This window comes from Anneissia japonica, unplaced genomic scaffold (assembly GCF_011630105.1).
Source record: "Anneissia japonica isolate Jap-2015-1 unplaced genomic scaffold, ASM1163010v1 scaffold287714_len2871179_cov188, whole genome shotgun sequence".
NCBI classification, from domain to species: Eukaryota; Metazoa; Echinodermata; class Crinoidea; order Comatulida; family Comatulidae; genus Anneissia; species Anneissia japonica.
This window is the reverse complement of record NW_022755542.1, coordinates 1,301,619-1,323,184: the sequence shown is the minus strand read 5'-3', so window position 1 is coordinate 1,323,184 and position 21,566 is coordinate 1,301,619. Positions and strand designations below refer to the sequence as shown.

The 21,566-nt window shown below is 36.0% G+C and overlaps 1 protein-coding gene across 4 annotated transcripts in view; it reads left to right on the top strand.

Annotated features, from left to right (window-relative positions):
* The window catches only part of LOC117123682 (DNA polymerase lambda-like), a 47,753-nt gene that overhangs the window by 22,771 nt on the left and 3,416 nt on the right, over window positions 1–21,566 (top strand). Inside the window, exon 8 of one of the 4 annotated variants that reach the window (XM_033269693.1) lies at window positions 15,305–15,327. The exons of 2 other annotated variants lie outside the window; for them this stretch is intronic. In XM_033269693.1, the coding sequence (XP_033125584.1) occupies window positions 15,305–15,312 (8 nt within the window). In that variant the 3' untranslated portion in view covers window positions 15,313–15,327. Of the gene's footprint in view, window positions 1–6,444; window positions 9,273–15,304; window positions 15,328–21,566 lie in introns of those variants that run through there. One more of the 4 variants, XM_033269696.1, reaches the window with a different exon arrangement.

Here is a 21,566-nt window from a genome sequence, read left to right as displayed (position 1 = left end):
AGATGTGTATATATACATAGTTTTGGCCTTCCTGTTTACTTGTTTAGGCTGTTTATTCTAATCCCATCTAGCCTAGCCTATTGTTTCTAATCATGCTTACATGAAATTCTCACTTTATACTATCTGGCTTTTTCAACCCTCACTCACTCGCCACTGAGGAAGGACTAGTGTTGTCCGAAAGCTCTGGTTCTATTTCTGGCTGTTTACTTACGTTTACTTTTTAGTTGTTGCTTATCATTTTTGTATATCTACTGAGATCCAGCCATTGTTTCCCACAGCATTGTTGTTTTCCAGTATTAAATTAATATTGACATTTATTTTGTTAGGTTTCTTTTTCTTTTAGCATAAACAGCCTGCTGTATTTTTAATTGAAATATTTTTCCGCGGAAATGTACTAAGCCCCGCTCCATAGATGTTCCTCTAAGGTCCCACAAATCGATAACGTAAACATACACGTCAGTGGTGCGTTTGTGGGCAACACGTGTCAGTGGGACTAGCGCGTAATCCTGGCCCAGTTGTGATTGGTTGAAACGCCGTAAAAGTACACTATGCTGTAACATTTGGCAATCCTTGGAAGGCAATGTTTTGTTTTTATGTTTTACCTGAAATTAAATTTGAATTGAAATGAACTGACGCATAATTATTAAAAATTGATAACTTCAAATAAGATACCGATATTCAACCTTTTAATTAATTTTTTGGGGGTTTCAGATTAGTTTAAATAAACAGATAGACCTAGGCCTATAGCCTAATTTGTAGCAACGCCCAATGGTAGGCCTACCTTTTTTTTTCTTAGAAACTGTGTAGACACATCTATCCACCTGTGCATGTCGGCCTGCATCATGTTGCTTAATTTGTTATTTTATATTAACATATTCATGGTAAACAATACGTCATTTAAGTGTTATTCTTAATAGGATGAAATTTGTAAAATTTAATCAATTTGATTTTATTCCTCCTCAATGGTCTTGGAGATTTATTACAACTCGCATGTAGCAATTAAAATTCAATCACACAAACCGCCTCTCCCCCGTCCGTCGCTCAACCAACTCCTATACAGTGGTCAGCTCCAAATTATTGTAATGTAACCACAAAACCACATTCAGTCGATATCACATCACACTGCATGATTAATGTTTGATGTATCAGATGTGTTGCTTGCTTGAGATTTCACTAGGCCTATGCATTATTTGATACGGAATTTTACATGCAAGAAAGTACCAGCCAGCCTATTATCAGTTTCGATATTTTCGGAGCTCACGTAAAAAATTTAACCAAAAGAACAGACCGTAATGCCTCGTAGTAGGCCCAATGTACAAATGCAGAGGAGTCCATTACAAATTTGTTAAACCATATATATTATAGCCTAGGGTGACCCTTTGAACGTATCCTAGAAGGTCGGCTGATATTCAGTGGCCCTCTCAAATATTAGGCTTATGTAATAACATGATACTTTTATCAAAGTAATCTCTTTATGAGAATAAAGGCCAACTCAGACAGCGTCGGCCGAAGCAGCCCGACCCGATTTATCGTCGGGGACAGTCTTAAGCCGTCGTGAGAAAAATTAAACACGTTTAATATTCTACTACGCGACTGCCCCCGACGCACACCATCGCGTCTGCGTTCAACTCACACAGACCCGACGCGACAACAAATCGCGTCGGGCTGCGTCGGCCGACGCTGTCTGAGTTGGAGTGGAGTTGTTTTGGTCGTGAGGAAAAGTCCTGCTGTCACAGGAATTGAACCCAGCACTATGGGATTAGAAGGCAAGCACCTTAACCACTAAAGCTATTCAACTCCACTCCATAGGAGTTTTAGCTTTGGTGAAGAGGCCGTGCAAGCTTTAATAACTTACAGATCATAAACTTTCTGACTGCTTACGGTTTCGCCTATTTATTTTCTCTCATAGAAAGCCAATTGTAGCTTTACTCATGTATGCCGATTATTCGTAATTCAGTATTCGCCAGCTCACGGAGCAATTTTCGCCATAGCTAGCTAAAAGTACTACCGTAGGCCTAGTATTTCAGCTACAGTAACCTACAATGTTTTTTTTTAAATATTATTATTATTACTAAGTAGAACTCTAATAATACTCTATTAGTATTTTTTGCTTTAACAATATTTTCTTGAATTTTCGAGTTTCTAGTGCATTCATTTATGGATTTGCCCAGGTAATTCCTATATTTGAGGTCTAACTAGTAAGCATAATACCTCAATTGGTTAATACTGATTATACCACCTCAGCTTCAGCATGGTTGGGGCCAAAAAAAAAAAAGAAAATTTAGGATTACAGCACCTCTAGACGGCCGAAAATGGCCGCACTTTTTTTCTTAATTTTTTTCCATTTAAAACTGGGTGGGTGGTGTCGGACCCGGGCTGACTGGCCTTCCTATTGAATTCGCCACGGTTAGCATCACGATCATCTGTCATCATCATATTCATCCTCATCATCACATGAGGGAGCAGCTTAGCTCAGTAGACCGACTAATCTTGTGGTAGCCATATTGTATGTGCGCTGAACCGTGGAGATATATCTCTAGATCCCCGGTTCAATTCTCATCGCTGCGCTCCTTGTGTTTCAGCCAGAGGGCTGAAATACAAGTTATAATAGCGCACCGTCTTTTGGATGAGACGTTTAAGCCGTTGGTCCCGTGTGCATTTATGGCCCATGTGCACGTTAAAGAACGCAGTACACTCTTCGGAAAAGAGTAGGGGATTGTCTCCCGGTGTACTGCCCAATCACCACCAGAAGGACCCCATTGGAAATAAGTCGTCTTCTAGACTTTCGTGGGCTAAACTTGGTGAATAAATCTAATCAAATCCAATCCATTCATCATCATCATATCATTATCATCATTAATCCATGTAGGTATCCATATTATTTATTATTTTTATTATTATTGTTATTATTATTATTAATATTATTATATTTAAGTTTATTAGTTATTATTTTATTATTATTAATTGTTATAATTATATCGACTTACAGGTATACTGTATTTTATCTTTATGTTTTGTTTATTGGAACTAACTAAATTCAAATCAAAATCTAATCATTTTATACAATACTACCTCAGTACTTGTATTTCATTTTTCGATGTCAAATTCCACGCATGAATAGTTTCAATTCATTACCGTAATTCATTACTTGAATCTCATTATCCGGGTTAGTTGACCACTTCCTTATCAACGATCGCATGCATGATCTAAATGCCCGTGGTAAGAAAATATGGTTTTGATATCGGCTTAGACAGCAGTAAGATATAGTATTAATGATTAGTGCCTCTCAGAAGCATCTTACTCTCATTCGACACGATACAGACTCTTTTATGTTAATATATCAACCACCCGAGTCATAATAGCTACACACGGGCTTACGCGCAGGATTATCGGGGATTTGGACATCTTGGATGGCTGGATATAACGAGATCAATCTTTGCGGGGGGCATTATTTAAAGGTTCACATTATAAACACCTCGTGATCGCAAGATGTGACCCGCGAAGGGGCTTTAAATTCATCCAGTATAATAATTGTATTGTACATATTGTCGAAAATGATTTACAGCATCAATTCAAGTGAAAATAACAGTGCAGTACACAAGTTGACAATGTTGTGATTACAGTAGTCACCTCTGAGCGCGAGTAATTAAAAGACACGTGGAAACTTGTGTACCGGTCGTTTAGTTGACAGAACTGAAAGTAAAATTTCTGAAACATTTCTTAGCATCCTTGTAATCATGTTATGTAGCATTAGTAATATGGGCTTGAGACTTTCTTGATTAAATTGTTAGAGACCCGGTAGGTCTGCATGAACTAGCGATGTTACGGTGTCACTGATCGACTATCACTATACTGTAACGGGAAGGGACGAGCGTGTCTACAGATATCTGTAAGGAGACCGTGTGAAACAAATAATAAACAAGACAGTATACCATCGATCACGGTTTCCAACTTTTATTGTTCCTCTACAGTATAATCACAATAGGGCCTAATCAAAAACAAGGGAACAGAAGTTGCAAAAGGGTTTCCTGAGTATAAGGTAGCTGTATCTGAATTGCTCCTTTCTGTATGGGAAGATGGTATTTTGGAATCTGCCTGGGTCGCAATTGGAATGTATTAAATAGAAGTGAGTCCCAAGCCAAAATATAACTATATCCAATAGGATTAGAAATAAGGACATTAGTGTCCGGTAACGGTAACAGTGGTCATTTTACCCACTGCCCTGGATGATGGGTGTGTTTTGCTTTAATTGCTGGACTATTTGTAATTTATGGTCTTGGGCACCCTCCTGTTGCCTGTCCATTACAATACGATAAATATATTAGAACCAAGATACTGATACTAATTGATATTAGACTGGGATAATCCATGTTGTTGGGCCTGATACCAAGTTTATAACCGATAGCCCAGACGACCAACGCACGGGACAAAATTTAAAAAAATTGGGCATATGGGCCTATTTTTTTTTAAATGTCTCATAACGGCTTTTAGTCCGGCATGCCTTAAGCCGGACACTCACTGCGCCCGACGGTCGTCGGCTGACGCAATTTCATTAAGAACGCAATGCCACGACGCGCGCGCAACTGATCGTTTATTTAATGCCGACGATCCCTTCCACACTGCATACAATCGGTAGAAGGCGTCGCGTCGTCTAAAGCCTGGCTTCTATAAAAATCACTACACGTTATCGCCGACTCTTTTCGCGACGCTGATTAGTCGGTTGAATCAGGGAGCGTTTCCGATTGCGGCGGGGACAGCGACGCAGTACAAGTATTGCAGTGAAAACGCTGTAGCGATTGTATGTAAACCGAGCTTAACGCTCGCAGGAAGTTTGATTCGATGGCGGGCGGTTGCATGACGCAGTGAGTAGGCCTACCCGACTTATGGGCTATATAATTTCTTATGATTGCATGATACTCTCTAATATTAAACATGGTTGAAGATCTGCTAGGTGCTCTGTAGATGTTGACAAAAATACCAATATTTTGGCGACCATCTTGAAATCAAATGGGCCAATGGTAGCAATCTGAAAATGTCTGATAATGGCATGCTCTGATATTGAAAACATTAACAGTGCTAGGTGCTGTAGCAGTGTAGATAATTATATTAACAGAAATCAAATTCGGCGTCCATTTTGGATTTTTCTATTTTGTCTATTATTTGAATGATCCTTTGGTGTCATATGGCTACCACTGAGGGAAGTTTCATTCCTGCAAAAGTTTGACATTCCCCTTAGCGGTCCACCATGCATATCAGTAGTCAAATTGACAATTGCTTTAAGCTTATTGTCCACATAATTAAAAATAAATTGTATATGCCCATATTTTGGTGCAATAATGACATCATGCCCATATGGACACATCACACAAATTTGACTTCATATTCATTTTTGTCAAATGTGAAATAGTGCTGACTGATTGGACAGATTAGCCTTTCTCGGTGAGCTAATCTAACACGTGTTACACGATTAAATAATTAAGCTGTACACATGACTGGATCAAACTATCAACGTCATAGTTTGATTGATGCTTAACTTCATTAGAGTTGTCAGTGCGCATGTAACCATTGAACTCGTCTATCAATCAGTTGGGTATCTGAGGGATTAAGGCGTGAAGTGTTTGCGCCCTCTCCCATCCGTAGGCGCTCTTGATTCCACTTTAATCAAAGTAAAGTATTTAAATCACCTCATTTACAGCTAGCTCCCATTCACTTTAGTATCTAGCTGCAAAACCTTTCCCCTTATGATAATACCCTTAGAAACACTATACGCATACTACAGTAATACAATTCAGAATATTTTAATTCAATTTGTAGGCTTACGGCGCGTACCGTTTGTATATTATCTTGGTCAAAGTGAAGACATTTTTCATGATTATTCATAGCAGACATTGCGAATGTTCTGTTATATATCACATGTTCAATTTTTCAATTCAATTCAACATTTTCTAAAACAGTGCGTGTTTGAAGAAATAACCGGGAACGGCTAGTATTAAGATACATTGATTAATATTTCAAAACTGAGGGGGAAAGGGGTGTTATGCCTTTAAAAGAACAATATTTCAATAATATTTTTTTAGGGATTTCAGGGTTTCACCATTATAGAAATTTCATCATGTTTAAAATGACGTTATAAAGTAATGTGTCATACCTGCGAGTATTTATTATTTAAACAAGAAAGTATTTCCATTTATTAATTTGATATACTGTGATTATGGTGAAATCATGAAACTCCCGAAAGCTAAACAAGATTGTTAAATATTAATGATTTTGGGTTTTGTTAGTTCGATTACTATGCACATTAAAATGTACGCACGTTGTCAAACGCAGTCGTCACGACAGGGAAAAGTTATCATCGATAATAATATTTCATTCCGTTTCACACTGTTTCATCACTAAGCGTAATCCATGGCTCCGCCTACTCTCTCCCTATTGGTCAGAAACAAGGACTCTGATGTAGCGATTTGCATTTTGATCAACACCGCGTGAGTAATGGTGACGTCAGCGTTGACAACCCTTTATATAAATCGTAATAAGGTACTTTCCAGTTAAGCCTCAAACCAAGGAGACTCAAATAGTAAACGAACTACCACCGAACCATCAGCAGCAGGGAAATCACGGTGACATCATTATCTATTATCTAAGTATTTTATTTGTTGGTTGGCAGTTTATAAATCGGTACACGGAAAATTTCAACATTCGAACGTTTACCACACACGAATTCAGTTATATAGAAGCAAAACAGCAAATTGAAAATGGAAGCCTTTAATCAAGACTCAGCTAGCTACATAAACAGAAGGATGGCCAGACGCAATGCACTGCCAAATGTTATGGAAGGCATTGAGCCTAACCAGTTGCGGAATCTCAGGGTGCCTCTTCTTGGTCTGCTAAATAACGACCATGCGTACATCAGTGATGACGAAGGCTGTGAAATTGCACATGCAAAAAGCCCAAACAGCTCATCCGAAGGTGGTTTTATGTCCATTTTTTCGTACGACCTAGGCAACAATAAGTATCATACAAATGTGGAACAGCAGCTGAGTGCCGACAAGGACTTGTTAAACAGCCCGTGTTTCCGTCGTCGTCGAAATGCCCTACCGGATGCATTAGCCATACTTGACGACAAAAGCCGCCAGAAAATATGTACACTCCGTTCGAAGCACCGGGGGATACTCGGATCGAGGCCGTGGTAGTAACAGCAACGGATCCAAAGACTGATCATTTTTGCAGAACTTTTTTTGTCATATCCGTTCATCGAAACCATTATACATTGTTATCATAACTATAAGGCCGTGACGGTTGGTGACTCGCCATGAAAGTGATTTGATGGGTTAAGACTTAAATTGAATATCGTTATTAATCATATTCTGGTGTTGATATAGGCCTACGTTGTTCTTGGTGCATGAACTTTTGATTACTGAGCCAGGAAGTCGTTTACAAGAACAGTTTCACTTTAGTGCTGAACACGAGTATTGTACTTTACACACATCACATAATAATGCGACATCATGATGACTTAGTTAAGTTACCATAGCAACACAAACTCGGAATAAAACATCGGGAAATGGATAAACTGGCATGATAAATGTCAAGCTACGTTACAGTAAGCCACAAGTCGCACGTTGATATACGATTCGTTCGGTTATACTGATTCAATTCGCTAGTCGATCGCATTACCGTTACTCACCTGCGTGTTTGTTCGTGTAGGCCTGTGAGCACACCAATATAAATTATGTACGCCTAATTATTCATTGGTGGATTCTCTTATGAACTCCTCTAGATACACTTTGATTATATGCAATGTACTATGACTTCAAAATCATATCACTTTACTGTAAAGTGCTTCTTAAAATGATCTGTTAATACTGTAACAATGATATTTATAATATATAGGCCTATATATGTATATATATATAAATTATAATTTAAACATAATAATAATTATTATTATTATTGTTGATATTATTATTGTTATTTTGTTAATGTTTATGATTCATATGTGCAGCTGGCATACGCATTCATTGCACTGTAGTTAGTCATAATAAATATCTTTAAAACGCCAATATCGACCTTAAGTTCAACATACATAGGGACGATATTCAATATGACATTTGAATAAAATATAATAATGTTGTCAGATGCCTATGTGGGGTGTGTTTATGGTTGTTTTTCCGGAGGGGAGGCGTTTGTGTCGTACAGGAGGTCAGTGTTGGTTCGAGTCGGTAATGATGAACTTGCTCATGGAAGGTGTCCAACATCCAACAGTTTAGAGTTTTTCCACTGATCCAATTATGTGATGTGAATTACAGTAGTAGGCCGACTGCGTTTGGTATTACCATGATGTATATGACGAAACTCCTAATCATAATATTTACAGATTACATCATGCTTATATTTACAAATTTACCATCAAATTCAATCAATAGGCCTATTCCATGTCAATAGTCAATGCTATTAATTAGGTGATCATTGATTATACCAAGGTTATGTCAGCGTAGCCATTGACCATTGGGAGAAAAAAAAGGAGCAAAAAAGAGTTTCATCGTAGTAACAACTCTAGCGGAAAAATAGCTTTATGGTAGTATTTAATAGTATGCAAAACAAACAATAAAATATTTATGACCAAGTGATTTTCTTTGTGGCCTAGCCCCTTAATTTATGTCCTATAATCATTAATGCAAACAGCACGTGTTTTATAAGATCTATTTTGCCGTAGATTTTCTAAAGTGCATTTATATAATTCCTAAAGTTTCTATATTGTAGTACACTGGGCTGTAAATATGGCAAGAAAACATTTGATTCTTTAAGGGTGTGTTATAACATGGTTATGGTTATAATAACTCCTTACGTATGTTATCGTATTGAACATGAGTAAATTTTGTACTGCGTCCGATATATTAATGCTTGTCTTCCTAGTTTGAGAAATTGTGCGTAAATCTGTTTAAAGTTGTAACTTGCATTTGTTTGATTAGTTGATTTTGAATTCTTTAAAACGAACGTCAGCTGGTTTGACTAGAGTTGTATTTTTTTACGTTTAAATTTTTTTTAAAAAATAGACCTAATTTATTACTGTATTTAATGAATTCATTACCATTATTATTAACTAAATGTGTTACCCAGAAGTATTAATAATGTTCTCGTCATTTTGCGTTTTGCAGTTCAATATTGTACTTTTATCGTTTGCTTGTTTATATTTATGTACATTTCTCCTTTTTGGAGGTTCTTTGAAATAAAATTTAGATAATTTGAAATTTTGAAGTTTGAAATTAAATTTGCGAAATAAATTTTGACTTTAAATGAATTTTTGTCAATATTTTGCAGTTTCCGCAGTTCAATGAAGTCATCCTTTATCCCTAATTTCCATTTAATGAGCTCATTGCTGCGAAGCAGCCAATTCATATTCTTGACAGCAATTTGACCTCTAAAAGGTCATTGTTTGTCAAAAAACAAGGGCCTAAAACGACTGAAAAGCGGAGTTTCCTTCTTTCGTTCTGCCGGGTAAAATCAATTACTTTAGGCGACGTTTTTAGACTAACCAACACGTACCAACGTCCGCATGTCGCGCTAGCCTTATCCTACTCTGGCCTAGACTAGCTAGGATGGTATAGGTCTAGCCTTGAAGGGACGAAGGTCCCAATGAAAAACAACGTCGCTCCTTGATAGCTAACATTGTCTATTTAACATCACAGTAATTCATTATTAGACCTATAGTTGTTTTTTGAATTGTACTCCACAAATCTCAGCCGATACCTCGCACAACTCGAGTTACGTCTCGTATCTATTGTCGTGACGTCATGGATTGCTGGCTCACACTTGCGATGTCTCGCACTTGTGATCAAATAACACGCTGGCTCGCACTTTGGCAACACTCTTTGGCAGTCAACTCGCCCCTAGAAGCCCGCCCTTGGAAACTTGCCCCATAAAAAATGTATACTTCCTAGATCATGCAGTCTTCAAAATAAAAATTGTAACCTTTGGTAATCAACTACATTTTCCACATACATAGAAATTTTTGAAAATTTATTAAAAAAAAGCTAAACCATAATTCACTACTATAGACACTTTTTGACAAAAAAGAAAAATTACGACTTTGTTACCCAATGAGAAGTGTTCTAATATAGACAATGGGTCGTGTCTCATATTATTTGTTATATTTTTATTATTCATTATTTTCACTTGACTTTTGTTCGAAGAACATTTATATGCAGTTGTACTTCGCAGCACTTCACTTGCAATTTGCAATTTCTAGTAATTGACTAGTAGGGAGTAGTGCTACTCACATTTTGATTGAGCCATCTATAGGCCTATTTGAGAGTGTGTGCATGTGGTTGTGTTTCCGTTAGGATGGGGGTGGTATCCATTCGACATCCCGTCGATAATATGAGTTTTTACTAAAGAGTATGCCGTGTATATAAAGCCATATTTAAAGATATGATATTACCATAATCCTGCATACTGCTCTTCAATCATCAACCCACATGTAATGTATGTGTGGATGTTCTTATGACGTCATGCTGTTACAAAATCATAATTTATTTGGATACTACGAAACAGTGGCACAATTTACATGACAAAGGTGCGTCCAAAATTATGTTTACACCAGATATACAATACTAAGTAAAAATTATGTAAAGATAACAAGTATAAAGATTAATTGGGATGTACTGTACACTGAGTTCAGGAAAAGATGCCTCATTGAAAGCGGATGTTGAGCCAAAAGGACCAGCCAATTATGCCACCCTAACATTCTTACAACTTTAAAAATGAAATTCAATCAGTTTTGGAAACTAAACGAGGGCCTAAGCCTGTATACCATGTATAGTAGGGAAAACATGAGTCCTGGGTGTAATTTTGCCCTTAGCCTAAGGTAGGCCTAAATTATTTTACCATGAAGGTATAAATTTGTTTTGCCACTCATTTTTTTAAAATTATTAATAATGCTACTGAAAATGGAAAGGAAAAGTGGGCCTGCATAAAGACCAGAATGGATTTTGGATTTTTTTAAACCCTATTTTGCTTGATCCGTTTCTGCTACGCAAAGAACAGTTTCTATTTAGGAAATTATTACTGATAGGTCTTCAATTGACGAATCGGTTTCCCTTATAAGGTTAAGCAGGGAGCAGTCATATACTAATATAACCATGAAGGAAAGAAAGAAACCGTTTCTTCCTCCATGAATTATATATTATAATTTATAACTTGTATGACTGTGCCCTGCTACCCTGGTTTAAGCATGGATATAAAATACCTCAACTCAGTGGTTTACTAAACAAAGCACCTTGCGAGTGGCCCCATGATTATCGTTCAATTGAAACAACACCAACAATAACGATTATTCGGTATGAACAGTCGATTGTCAGCTTGTACGACTCTCCTTCTTTCATAGCGTGATTACAACGTGACCGTGAAGTTTCATGCATTTCAATGGAAAGTGCAATCCGCTTTAGTTTCCCCATCAAGAAGGGAATGGTTTGTGCTTTGATGAGCATTGTAATTAGTGGTATTATGAGCAGAGTTCGTCAGCCTCCTGATGATCCGATTCAGCCTGATCATTGATCGGTCCAGTTGCAAAAAAAAAAATCAAAAAAAAAATCATGTTTTTAATACCGTAATTCATTTGACGATACACGCAGCAAAGAAACCTACATTTTATTCTACGTTTCGCTTTTATTTAAGCATAATACGGCCCACTGCCCGCATGCACTCCAAAAATATTTCAAAATCATTGCATTTATTTCAGCGCCTTATGTTTTTTGCCGGAAAGGCGCCCCAGGCAGACCGGAATAAAAAATAATAAAAAGAACATTTTTCAAATTCAAAGGAGGCCTATACAACGAATTAAAGTTGATTATTACGTATTTCGATCATTCAAGTTTATGTTGTCTTTTGCCGATATTAAAATAGAGAAATGTTTTAAGCATATAACTTAAACAACTCTATAAGTACGGTATACATATATAGCTCAGTTTAAAGTATTTTTAAAAGTCTAATACTTAAATTAAAACCTCAAAAATGGCCTTCAATGAATACATTTATTTTTAATTTTTGTTTAAATGTTTTTTTGTTTTTTTTTTTTACCCACGATGCTAAATTTGAATTAGGTGTTTGAGTTGATAAAATATCCGTTTTTATTACGTTAACTGTTTTCGTGCTGTTTTGGTTTAATGGCGTTTCGACCCCCTTACACCAAATTGTATTTGACTACACTGGTATCGTAATCGATAAAAGGCCTAACTTGATTTCCAAACTCTGTGGTGAAATATTCAGCATAAGGCTACTCCACCACATCTGCTGCTCATTATCTGTGGTCTTTGAATAACAAAATATTAGAAATTTGTAAATTTCCTGCATAATCCAAGTTCATTGTTGCTTAGATTAGTAAAGTACTGTCCTCGACAATAGCCTGTTAATTCAAGATGTACGGCACACTATTGTATATGGAGGAAATATATTATCTTCATTATATCTCCTCCGTGGTCTGCCTAAGGATCCACAATATACCGGTATTGACTGTTTAAATCAGTTTAAGTTTGTATTCTTAGTAATTTTACAGTACTTCCTTGTAGGCCTATTCCAGTTTTACAAATTATATTATTTTTTTTCTTGTTCTATATGTATTTTATTGTGTATATTTCTTTAAGTATGTACCATGCATTTTGTGTGAGTATGTGCCATGGCGCCACGGTATCAAAAATGGATGGAAATCGATTGATAGTACGAATATTATTTGCTATCGATTCTATAAATCCTACGACACGTTTTCTGGTTCCATTCTCAAAAAAAATTTCAAAAACGCATTTCAAAATCATGATTGTCTTAATGTTAGTGATTTTGATGTTTCAATTAATAAAGAGTCTTCGTTGAAGATTATCCTCAATTGAATGTTGCTATGTCTTGTATTGGTGGGTGGCAACCTTCTCGGGTGATTGGGAGACTCATTGTGGTCCACCAGCAGACAGTCAGCTGTTTTCCGTTTTCAAATTCAGGGTAGCGCTGTCCCCTTTTCTTTTCAGCTGGTGGGTCATGGTAATCAGTCTGTTCTTGTTCCTGAGACCCCCGCCCACCCATATGATTCTCTCATGGAATGTATTATTTTTTATTATCTATTTATTCATACTTTTTATATTTCTGAATTGTATTTTACTACTTTTTTTGCCTATCGGACCAGGGGCGGATACAGAGATGTCCGAAAAGGGGAGGGGTGAAAGTGGGGCCGATCGAGATAACACTACCCTAGGGGGTCCGAGAGCATTACAGAGAGAGCAAAATTATGCTGGAGATGTGTATAAGAGACAGATATATACATATATACAGGCTTTCGAAATCGATCAGATATGCATAACTTCAGTAATGCTAGAGCTTTAAGTAGCTTCGGGGTAAATTGCTCCTGGTCTCTAGGGGTCTTTTAGTAATATTTAACAACAAATTATGACAAGAAATTAAAATAATCAACCAACACGAAACATAAATACTTGTTTTGTTCTTCAACAAAAGGAAATGTTAATGCGTAAAAGTGGCCTAGTTTACTACTACTGCGCGGCATTCTGGTTTTAAATTCAAGTTGGGGTTGAGATTACTTTGCTTTAAACGATAACGACAGACTAATTAGTTGTGTTATATCACTGTTTCCCATCATTATAGCGATCTTCAATGAATATTCGATTATTAGTTTGCTTGATGAATATAACCGCTCCAGTCAGTCTTGAATAAGAAAGGTAGTCACTTACTCTGAATTATCAATATGAGTGAGGTTAGCACTCAGCACTAACCATAATTTAATTCTTTCTCTCATTTCGTTTCACGGATTGAACTTCTTGAGACTTTTGTCTTGTAGATTTTACGTCATTAATCTTTTGTTGTGCCATGAGGAAAAATAAGTTTCTATGATCTTTTTGTATTTTTGACAAATAAAGAATTGTCAATCTTGTATGATTATGTAGACTATTTCTCGAACGATAAGGCCTCTACAAGGGGGTTCATTCCAGGTAAACTGGAATGGAACGAACATTTTTTACGTACATATTAGGGTTCATTCAGACGAATAGCACTCACGATAAAACGCAAACCTACACGGGATTGTTTATCGGATTGAAGACAAATATTGTAGGCCTATAGTAAACTGGTGCAGTTCCATTAAATAATGACCAAGCAGTTAGGCACGAGGAGCGCCCCAACTTAAGGTCATAATAACAGCACTGTTTCTTCGAGTGGCATGCTCGGATAATGACTAAATAGGCCTATATACGGTAGGCTCAGTATGCACAATTTGGCTCATGGCACTTTAAAGAACCTACAAGTACAACTTTTGAGACGGGTATATGGTGAGCATATAGTTTTGTATCAAGAGAAGCTTCCCTGGTGTTATACCGTTTCTGTTATTGTGTTGCCAAATAATAAAACAATATCGTCTCGTCTCCTCCACTACACATTCTTCTTGTTTTGTTGATGGTAGACTAATATAAGCGGATTGTCATTAAAAACGATCCGTGCAACAACTGCCAGCGGATGAATGTTAAGGTTACTTGGAGTAATAAATGATAACACATATAGTTAAGTGCCATTTTCTTCTCAGAATTTAAACACTATTCGGAATGTTAATCCAAGGCAACGGGATATTACCCTACTAACAAAGCCTACTGACTAATCAATTCAATTCAATAGATGCAACGGTCCACGGCAATAGATGCTTAGCAGACCAGAGAGATGAAATGTCGTGGATATTGTATATGTAACAAAATGTCTGATCTGTATTGATCACTGATAAAGTCTATAGTCTAATGTTGACCAAAAGTTTTTGAAAAAAAAGCCTATTCCACTAATATGTAATAAATTAAATGTATATTCTGATAGGGCTTATACTATAGCTGCATGTTATTTTATGTTATTAATTTATGTCAACATATTATTTAATATGCCTATGATTTGTATTGTAGCACCAACCACAGTGTATCTACATCGGCAGTAAGTATTGGAGAAATATGTTCTTAGAAATACACTGCCTGCCAAAAAATTGGGGGAACCTTAAAAATTAAATTAAAACTGAATAAAAGGAATCACATAAGCTACATCCAACCAATTTGTTTTTGTTTCTCTACATATTTACATTTATTATATATTTCCGAAATATATCAGATCAAAATAAAAATAGTTTTCGCTGATTTTCATTTTACTATATCAAAAAATTAATTGATTGTTAGCATATAAGGGTCTATGTAAAAGAATATAGTAAGGATGGCCTGTTATTTAGCTGTCCTTCAATTAACAGGAACAACTTCTTTTCTCATTCAATTTTTTAATTTTATCTTAGTAACTTAGGCAATTTATCTTTAACGAGATGGTCTGAACGATGTATATCAGTGTTATAACCAGGAGCAAGGTAGGATACCTCTACCCACCCATGATATAACAACTTCATATTCCGTACACCGTGGCACAATAACATGCATTTAACTCAAGCAATGTCTTAGCTACACACTGTATTTAAAAATATTACTTTACGTCAATATAATGTTACAGAGAGAGCAAAATTATGCTGGTTTTTATCGTCTGATATTGCTAAAGTCCGTTCACCCAAAGTGAGGTGGTGATAGTTGACTAGGACAACCATTTCCAAATCGCATAACATTCTGGCCTTTTAACAAAGTGACCAATTAAACATTTTTATCAGTGTGTGTAAGATAAAGCCTATTATTCATACAGATATAGTATTGTCTGTGATAAGCATCCGCAGGCTCTTGAAAATTGAGTGAGTGATGAGGTCAAACATATCTAATAATTTTTATTTTCTTGGACGCACCTCCCTTTGGAAGAGTGCCACTGATTTAAATGTGTATGTTCCGAATAAATAAATAAAATAAAATCTATCTGTCTAAACACATTTCCATCTCATTCGAAGACGAAAGATTGTTCTATTGCGTGTACATGTATGTTTACTTTAGAGGAGGTAATAATTAACATACATTACGTCATTGAATATTGACACGCCTACACAATTAGGTCATAACGACAACAATAATAATACTATACTATAGGCCTGCTTTATTCAATCATGTAAATTAATCAATTAATCAATACACCGAACAGCAAATCGATCATTCGAGACATAATACCAGTTTAATTTCATTAAAGGAAATAAAAAAAAAGAAGAAATGACAACATTTACGAGCTCTAGCTTTCTTCCACACGGTGGAGTTCATCAGGAGATTATTATTATATTATTAATATTTTTTTTTGCTTTTAATTAATTTTAGTATTGTCCTTAGGCCCTATAAAAAATATTATTAGTTTATCACCCTATCTGGACAGGAAAAGTGATGAGGGAGGGAGGCTTTTTTTAAATTTTTTTATTTTGCTAAAGCCAAATAATACCCTTGGGTTGTTTGCTGGTGCATTGATATTCAAAGTAAAACATGATTTAGATAATGCAAACAATATCTACTAACTATTTAATAAAATAAATGAAAAAAATTAATAAAATTAAAAAAAAAAAATTTCAGAAAGAATTTTTTTAATTTTTTTTCTTTTTTTGCCAGTACCATAGAAGGCATGCGCGCGAGGATGATAAACTAATATTTTTTTTTTTTATTGGGCCTTATCTTGTTGTTATTAATATAATAATGGTGATGACGACGATTGTTATTATTGTTATTATACTTAATCATAGGTTTAGTTCTTTCAATTATAGGTCGCTATTTATATGCAGTAGTACACAGCGGTGGTGCCAGAAATTTGACAAGGGGTCCGACGTCCAAACCAAGGGGCCGACGAAGCCTCGGTCGACGGCCTGGAATAAAAAAAAAAAAACCTTTTATGGTCCACGGGGAGAGTTTTTATGTGGTTATGTATTTTGATGTGTGTAGTCTACCTGGTACCCCGCAACAATTTCTCGTTGGTATGGCAAGCGTTCAATAATAATCAGTGAACAATAAGGAAGGCTTGAATGAGCCAAATGCCGTCTCGTCATAACAACTATGGACACGGTTCCCGTACCATACAGTAAAGTCTCACAGTACGTTCCCCCAGGCTCTCCGAAACGTCACAAAAGAAGATCTCAGTGTGCTCTTTCCTGTCGGGCCTAAATACCTGACATTCAAACCCAGTTAACGGTGACGTACGCCAAGAAATATCGTGTGGAGAGGATGCAGTTTTCCGTGAACAGGATACATTTATATTACTATAAAACTGTTCATTTAACCGTGGAGTTAATCCGAAAGCTTACGTTGTCGAAATTCCAATAAAAAGATTACCAATATTGAACATTTAATGTCTTCAAAATCAGATGAAGTTATGTAATAATTGTTATTAATTTCGCCCTTCCTTCTCCAGAGCAAAAATCCTTAGCAAAAAAATGGCACTCTTTCTTAGGTAATTCGGCCTTAGGGACGTTTACGTTCACATGGGAGTCGATTTCTGAATGAATGCCGCACACTTGCACCACCAGGCTAACGTTTTAAAGCTCATCAGTCAATCGATCGATGAACCAATCAATCAATCATTGATCGGTCTACACGTACATCTAAATTTACATTTAAGCATAAAATATCCGATACAAGCAGTCTGAGATGAGGAAAACTTTTATATAATAATGTACGGTACTTTTTTAAAAAAATCATATTAGTAGTATTAGAATTTTGTAGAAAATTAAAAGTTTTGTAAGAACATGCCCTACATGAAAAAGTCATCCATATTAAATATGTTATAATGATAAAATAATAAATCAATTATCATAACAAACATGTTTTCTTTCTTCAAATCATAATTTGATCTTGTCTCAAATAATCTCCATAATGTTTTCAAAATTGTATCCATTTTTATTAATTCATTTATCTCCGGGTATCTGGTAAATATCAAATAGTATTTTTTTTGTTAATTCCAAAAGGATTTCAATGAATTTATCGGACTTAAAAACCCCTTAATTTTTCTTCGGCTACGCTTGGCTGAGCGTGTCATAAACTACCCAAGTACCGGTACATTATTTCGGAATTGTCAAAAACGTACGATATTATAATGATCATAAAAAGCATTCAATCGCGACGATGACATATTGCATAAAAACGCGAATTATTTTTTTTTTAAATTGAAAGTGATAGCATGCCTTACTGAACAACCGCTGGAGGTCTTGAGCTTAAATTCCAAATAATATACACAAGTTCATGGAGCATAGTATTTGTCAGTGTTGTCATGGAGGAAGAAAGCAACACTTTCTTCCATGGTGTTACTGAGCTTGCTTCTGTTTTCTTTGTTGTAATTATCTTTATTCTGTCAACGTTGGTTTTATATATATCGAATAAACGTCACGGGGTGTTTATTGTTGAGAAGGGTTTTTTTCGAGGGAGGCGTTTATTTTCTTTTTTTTTTGGGTGTAAAATTGATACCGTACCTACTGGAGTAGAACATTAATAGAATGTGTGTTGAAAATGATGTTGCTTCCATTAGATTTGTTTACAGTCATTTAGGAAGGGGGTGTTTATTAGAAGGAGGCGTTTATTCCAAATGAGGCTCTAGAGGGGGCGTTTATTCGAATGGTGTCGTAGTATTTTATTAAAAAGACCTTCTGATTACCATTCGGTTGAGCTATAAGGCCAGGCTGGTAGGCCTGAGATATACTTACTTTAATTTCCGTGGGAGATTTCCCCATAAATGTATTTTTTAAAGAATTGCATAATACCGTAATATTACGCCATCGATAAATCATTTTTTTTTTATTAGGATTGGCTCTGGTCCAGGTTTTGTTGTGGTCTCGTTTGATTTGCATTAGAGATTTTCAGTATAGCATATCATTTAAAAAAAGTAAGGCCTGTATCGTATTCGCCTTTTGGCAATTGATATTCTTAACATATTACGCCATCGATAAATCATTTTTTTTTTATTAGGATTGACTATGGTCCGGGTTTTGTTGTGGCCTCGTTTGATTTGCACTAGAGATTTTCAGTATAGCATATCATTTACAGAAAGTATAGGCCTGTATCGTATCCGCCTTTTGGCAATTGATATTTTCAACATACTCTAAATGCAAACGAGTGAAAAAAGAGTGAAAGAGTGACTACAGGGATCATTCCTGATGGAGTGAAATAAAAAGAGCGAGATTTCACTCTATTTATTAATTTTTTACTATTTTAAGATTCACTCATTTAAGAGTAAATTTTCACTCTAAAAAGAGTGAAATTGGAGTGGTCCCTTAGGCACTCTTTTACATTAAGAGAGTATTACACCACTTCGCCCTAGCCTTAAGACGCCATGTAAGCCTAGGCCTCTCGTACCGGTATATCATGTCTTTATTAAAGTCTTAATTTTGCCAACCAACTTGAAATGACTTATGATAGCGTATCTATAGAGAGACTTGTGTTGAACGCACGACTCCCAAAAAATGCTTGCGTCCCCAGGCGCCTCGCTTGGAATTTGCGGCCCCTGGCTCGGGAGCAGGGGCCGCCCAGGTCCCCCGGTGGGGTTGCAGGGGCGAAGTCCCATAAGTTCTGGCGTCTATAGCCTTTTTAAGTCGTATCTTTAAAGAATGCAAATAACATTTATTTTCAAGCTACATTTTCAAAATACAGTGACTGATCCCGAAATTCAAAATAGAGGGGGCCTAGGGAGGGATTTTACAGATGGAGTGTAAACCACCTCAGCCCTACCATGGTTGGGGCTGAGGGAAGGACATTAAATTTTATGATTATGGCACCACCTCTAGTTGGCCGAAATGGCGCACTCAGACTTAAATTTGTATATAATTTTTTTTTCTCCACTTTAAAATTTTGAAAAAAAAATAGGGAGCGTGGGCCAGCTGGGCTCCCTTGAATCTGCCACTGAAATACTCATCATAAAAAGTTTTTTAATTTATCCTGGTAATCATAATCATGCCCGCTTATATATTTCGTACAAACTAACATTCATAAAAATAATGATTTATTATCTACTGATTAGCTTGTACGTATTCGAACCATGAAAAACAGTTAAGATAAACTTAAAACAGTCACTCTAATGTTTAGTCTCTTTGCATGTAGAGTACCTTTAAAATCAATCAAGGTTTTTCCTTTTTTCATCTTTTTGAATTTCACTTTTGTAGAAGTAGTATTTGCGACTACACCATTGTGAGTGGAAATACTACCGTCCAGGAATATAGGAAGCACACAAAACATTAGTTAACATTTTTATTTCACAACAAAGAATTTTTACTTAAGTTATCACTATCAAGACGTTATGGCGAGATTGCGTCAACGTAATATCGGAGTTTGTAATAAGTCCAAATAGATAGACCTATTCGTGTCAAAGGCTGTATAATTATTGTTTAATAACGGCTATATAAAATTCAATTGACTAAGTATACATTTTTGAAATTAGGAAAAACGGGAATTTATGTATGCAGATAATATTAACACTGCATACACGGACTTAATAATAATAAAAATGAAAAAAATCGTTTGTATATAATACAACAATACGGCACAACCATGAACAATGCGATAGTCTACATTATCACAACTCCATCGACTATAACACATCATAATTATTAACATCAACATATATATTTTTGGATTATTTAATTATTGTTAAATACTGTACTAATACCAATTCATTGCATGATCAAACAAATTCATTATACAGAACAAAATATAAGCCTACCTTAACTCAGTTAACCATTCTATGGCATCGAACACACGACTGACCGCACTAACGTATTGTCAACTGATGGGTTCCAGCATTCAAACCTGTCGCGCCCAATCCCGAACTAATTACCATACAGGTGTAGCGAACAGGATGAATATTTTACATCCAGACGTAAACGTATGATTGTGTGTTTCCTACTATCAGCCCATGTACATGTGGCCAAAGCCGTAGGGTAAGCCGCTCATTGCTGACGCTGCGCGTTTTAAACTGCGGTGGTGGAACTTTCTTCATTCGTGCTACCCCTCATGTTATACCCCTACGCTTTTGGAGTCTTGAAGAGGTCGGTTTTACCCGCAAGAACCAGAACCCTGCCTCCCACATCAGGCCCCCATGTCAATATTCCTCGATACGTCACTGTGTCTATATCTCTGTAAATACTGTTGCTATACCTATGGTATTGATTGATTTTTCTATTGATTATTATTGATTGATATTGATTGTTATTATTGGTGATTGATAGTTCATGTTGATTCATTGATTAGTGTTAATATATGTTGATAACTATTGATTGAAATTGATTGATATGGATCGATCGAATTATTGATATTATCGATATTTATCGATTATGATAGACATTGATTGATATTGATTCATGATTGATTGATTGATTAATTGATTGATTGATTCATTCATTGATCCATTGATTTATTTTGATTTATTTATTTATTTGCTGCGAAGCAGCCAATTCATATTCTTGACAGCAATTTGACCTCTGAAAGGTCATTGTTTGTCAAAAAACTATCGCCTAAGACAACTGAAAAGCGGAGTTTCTTTCTTTCGTTTTGCCGGGTAAAATCAATTACTTTAGGCGACGTTTGTAGACTAACCTACTCGTACCAACGTCGGCATGTCGCGACGCTGGAGTACTATTCAGCGTTTTTACTATATTTCTAGGTTTCCTATTT